This window comes from Dipodomys ordii, unplaced genomic scaffold (genome assembly GCF_000151885.1).
Source record: "Dipodomys ordii isolate 6190 unplaced genomic scaffold, Dord_2.0 Scaffold54, whole genome shotgun sequence".
NCBI classification, from domain to species: domain Eukaryota; kingdom Metazoa; phylum Chordata; class Mammalia; order Rodentia; family Heteromyidae; genus Dipodomys; species Dipodomys ordii.
The window spans coordinates 938,595-943,199 of NW_012267270.1; the positions used below are offsets into that span (position 1 = coordinate 938,595).

General features: G+C 43.5%; 1 protein-coding gene across 4 annotated transcripts in view; it reads right to left on the reverse strand.

The window, feature by feature from the left end:
- Nap1l4 (nucleosome assembly protein 1-like 4) overlaps positions 1–4,605 on the reverse strand; it is a 46,078-nt gene that overhangs the window by 29,223 nt on the left and 12,250 nt on the right. For all 4 annotated transcript variants that reach the window (XM_013021120.1, XM_013021119.1, XM_013021121.1 and 1 more), the window contains exons 2-4: positions 3,516–3,545; positions 2,071–2,129; positions 870–969 (exon numbers count right to left, since the gene is read on the reverse strand). In XM_013021120.1, coding sequence (XP_012876574.1) covers positions 870–969; positions 2,071–2,129; positions 3,516–3,529 — 173 coding nt within the window. In that variant the 5' untranslated portion in view covers positions 3,530–3,545. The remainder of the gene's footprint in view (positions 1–869; positions 970–2,070; positions 2,130–3,515; positions 3,546–4,605) is intronic.

Below are 4,605 nucleotides of genomic sequence, written 5' to 3' on the forward strand. Positions count from 1 at the left end.
ATCCCTGGCCAACAAAGGAGGAGGCAGCAGTGCTTGATAAGAAATGTACTCATTATCTTGCCCATGTAATTGTAACCCCTCTGTATGGTATTTTCACAAAAAAAAAAAAAAAATCCCTGGCCATAAAAGAATTGCAAATCAAAACAATACAGAGATTCCACCCTACCCTAGTAAGATTGGTCAGCATCAAGAACCTGAACAATAATAAATGTTGGCAGGAATGCTGGAGGCGGTGGGGGTGGGGGGTGGGAACTCTATTACCACTGTTGGTGGGAATGGGAATGTAGACTAGTGCAAACACTCTGGAAGGTGGTTTGGAGATTTCTCCAAAAATGACATATAGAGCGTCCCTATGACGCAGCTCTGGGCATCTTCCCAGAGCTTTGCAGGTCAGGGTATGGTAAAGACACGTCCACGCTCACGGCTGCATGATAGCCAAGTCATGCAAATAGGCCAGATGCCCTACAATGAGAGGCTGAGGCAGGAGGATCAAAGCCCAGGGTCTGCCTGGCTGCAAAGAGACCTTGTCACAAAAACAACCACCAAAGACTGGTCCACTGCCAAGAATTACCTGCATGAAGGAGCCAAGGCAAAACTTTGCAGTGAAGTTAAGAGCCAGTCAACACTCTGTGTTCTGCTAATGCTGATGACATGTAAATCCTCTACCCTGCCACAGGATGGCATTGTGTACCACGTAGCAGCCACGAGGATCCATTCAACACTCCTTCCACTAACAGGCAATCTCAACCCAAGCCTGGGGCCAGGGAGTTTGGTCGTTGGGTCCTAGAGACTGGCCTCACAGGCAATGTCTCTCCCTATGTAAGACTTTGTTGGTAAAGAGACATCTATTGCATTGATAGCACACTTACGTTTCAATGTAGCTGGAGGGAGTGTGAGAGACATTTTCAAGTCGTTCCTGTAAAGCTGCCAAAACTTGTGGATTCTGCATCACCTGATCCGTGAGCTTTTCTGGTAAAAATCAAAAACATGACCAGAAATATAAATGTACATCCAACACACTCAATGCCAGGAGTTGAAAAATTACTAGCATGTATCTACATAGCTTTGCTTAGCTAGTAATTTCTAAATATAGTAAAAGAATCTGTGTGGAAAATAGCAATTTTATCATATTCATCATCTGATACCTAGAAATTCTGAGTTCTCCTGTTACTGTAAGCTCCAATCTCACAACTAAGGTGTTCAGGTGATTAAGTTCAGGTGAGCCATCTCTGATTATCTCCCCCTCTACAAATCCAAAAGTGGTGTTCAGAACCCAAGGACAAAAATGAGATTAGCTTCTCAAAGTAAAATGGCATCTCTCAGCATACAACCTTACCTCTTCTCGGTCTAAAAAGACCATTTTCACCAGCTCACTGCATCATACTTTCAAGCTTCTTTTTCAAGTGCTGCTTGCCTCTCCTTGGAAAGCCATTCCCAAGTCTACCTCCTCTTTGAAGTATTCCTGACCATCACACTCCTGACAGCTCCCTCCCACCTCCGTAACGGACTTACTGTGTTGTACTTTATTGTTTCCAACAAGTCTCATGGACTTTCCTGCCCAGGCTGGTTTTGAATCACAATCCTCAGCTCTCAGCCTCCTGAGTGGTTAGGATTACAGGTATGAGCCACCAGCGCGCGCTCTCTTACTGCTTTTAGTGTCTGAACTTCCAACCATAAAAACATTACTTGATAGGGTACCAATGTTCCTCTTACTGTAACTTTCCTCAAATCTTCAAAGGATAGAAATCTTTTATTAGGGGCTGGAAAGGTGGCTCAGTGGTAGAGTGCTTGCCTTGCATGCATGAGACCCTGGGTTCGATTCCTCAGCACCACATAAGCAAAAAGAAAAAAAAAAGCCGGAAGTGGTGCTGTGGCTCAAGTGGTAGAGTGCTAGCCTTGAGCTGAAGAGCTGAGTGACAGCGCCCAGGCCCAGAGTTCAGGCCCCATGACCAGACCCCCCCAAAAAAAAACCCCAAAACAGAAATCTTTTATTAGTATTATCACTATCTCCAGGAAGAAAGGCCTGCTCTACACACATCCTCCAGTGTTGTTGCATGGGGGTGGACTGACCTGTGTTATTTGCATTTTTTGCAGCTTCCACGGAATCTGCAGGAGCTCCATCTGAAAAACTAAAATGTTTAAAAAGTGTATTGTCAAGGAAAATTCCAAAGACTAACACAAAGAGCCATTTTCCTTATATAACATATGAAGAGGGGTCTACAGTGACTTCCCATTGGGTAGGAAATAACACTGACATGAGTGTGTGGAGATTTCCCCTCTATTCTGAAGGACAACCTACCACCAAGCATGCCCTTCCCCAACACACAGCGTGCAAGTATGTTTTCATTTCTATAGCCTCTTTTCTCATAATCTGCTCCCAGACCTCAAACCAAACCAATCAGCCAGCCAACAGCTCATACAAGCAGCCTGTGTAGGAGATAATGGCCACAGCACTCTAAACAGCAGAGAGAAAGTATTTTCAAAAACAGTAAACTCAGCCAGATACCGATGGCTCATACCTAGCAACTCAGGAGGCTGAGAGCAGTTCCAATCCAGCCCAGGCAGAAAAGTTCAAGAGACTCATCTCCAATTAAGCACTAAAAAGCCGTTAAGTAGAGCTGTGTCTCAAGTGGCAGAGTGTTAGCCTTGAGGGGAAAAAAAAAAAGCTCGGAACAGCACCCAGGGCTGGGTTCAAGCCCCAGGACTGGCTAAGATCTGAGAATTGCAGTGTAAAGCCAACCAAGGCAAGAAAAGTCTGTGACACTCTCAACTTCCAATTTATCACCAAAAAGCCAGTTAAAGCTGTGGCTCAAGTGATAGAGTGCCAGCCTTGAACAAAAAAGTGACAGAGCCCAGATTCTGAGTTCAATAAAGGTGTACACACACAATTTACAAAAGCAAACATCAGAGAAAATAGAAAACTAACAATGAGTGGCTAAAGAGGCCAAGATCTGAGGATTATGGTTCAAAGCCTGCCGGGGCAGGAAATTCCTTGAGACTCTTATCTCCAATTAACCACCAGAAAACCTGAAGTGGTGCTATTGCTCAAGTGATAAGCATGCTTGCTTCGAGCTGAAGAGCTGAGGGACAGCGTCCAGGCCCAGAGTTCAAGCCCCATGACAGACAAAAAAACAAAAACAAAAAATAACTATGACCTTGACCACTGGGATGAGCCACCTCAAATGATGTGACTTCCCTGGGTGGGGGGGTCTGAGACTAAGGGCTGGGAAGCATAATGATGGCTTTGGTCTGCTAGTATCAACATCTGAGATACTATTCATGAAAGCTATTTCTTCACCAGCTCAGATAATACAGGAAAACAGAGTTTTCATCTAGACCTTGAGTGAATTTAACTGGTAAAAGTTTACTGAAAGATACCTTGGCTCTCAGTAGTTTTAGTAGTAGTGGGGTTTGAACTCAGGGCCTCCTGCTTGTTGCAGGCACTCTACCACTTGAGCCAGTCCATCAGCCATCATCCTCTAAATTCCATACATACAAAGCCCACTTTGGCTTACCTGTTATCTGCCATCGGAATGCTTTATCTCCTACAAAAGAAAAAGAAATGAGAATCATATTCACAAAGAAAACAGCTGTTCAAGCTGGGCACGGATGGCTCACGCCTGTAATCCTAGCTACTCAGGAGGCTGAGATCTGAGGATCGCAGTTTCAAAGCCAGCCTGGGCAGGAAAGACCTATCTCCAATAAACTACCAGAAAACCGAAGTGGCGCTGTAGTTCAAGTGGTAGAGTGCTCACCTTGAGCTGAAGAGCTTGAGGGACAACGCCCAGGCCCAGAGTTCAAGCCCCACAATCAACAAAAAATAAAAAACAGCTGTTCATACTTAACAGTAACACCGTCTGGGGCACAGAAATGAACTAAATGGGCAACAGAGACCTTACCTGGCTGAAGGAAGTGTCCCAGATTTTGCCTGAGTTTACTTGGCTACACATATTATTCAAAGCTCATTAGCATGCACTCAAGGTCTATGCATTTCATTATGTAACAATTTTATTCTTAATAATCTCTTGTTGGCACCAAAGAACAATTCACCAATCTTATTTTGCTTTATATCCAATGAAATTGAAAACAGAAACACATAGTATGGTAGGTCTAGTTATTTTAGAGCAATTTGAAAGCATTTACTGATGTTTACATTGCTTTTTTTCTTTTGTGCCAATACTAGGCTTGAACTCAAGGACAAATGCTCACTTGGCTTTTTCACCCAAGACTGGTCCTCTCTTCCGCTGTGATTCACAGATCTCAGCTCCTGAGTAGGTAGGATTTCAGGTATGAGCCACCAGGGTTACATTGCTTCTTGAACTAATACACAGGGTGATGTTCTAATTTTATCTGCTCATTCTGCACCTTTCCTTACTTTGTGATGTACTGTTGTGTAAAGCTACTATGTAATGCACACATTATGACCCATTTTTATAAGATGTCTTCAAAATTACTATCTCTGGACAGAATAAGGTGACTTTCTACCTATGAATATTAAAAATGGACTTAGGGACTTTTCTTAAATAGAAGAATTTGATACTAACAATTGTGAAACCAGATCTAAATGCATCACTTAAAAGGATCCTGCCAGGTGGGGAGAGGAGA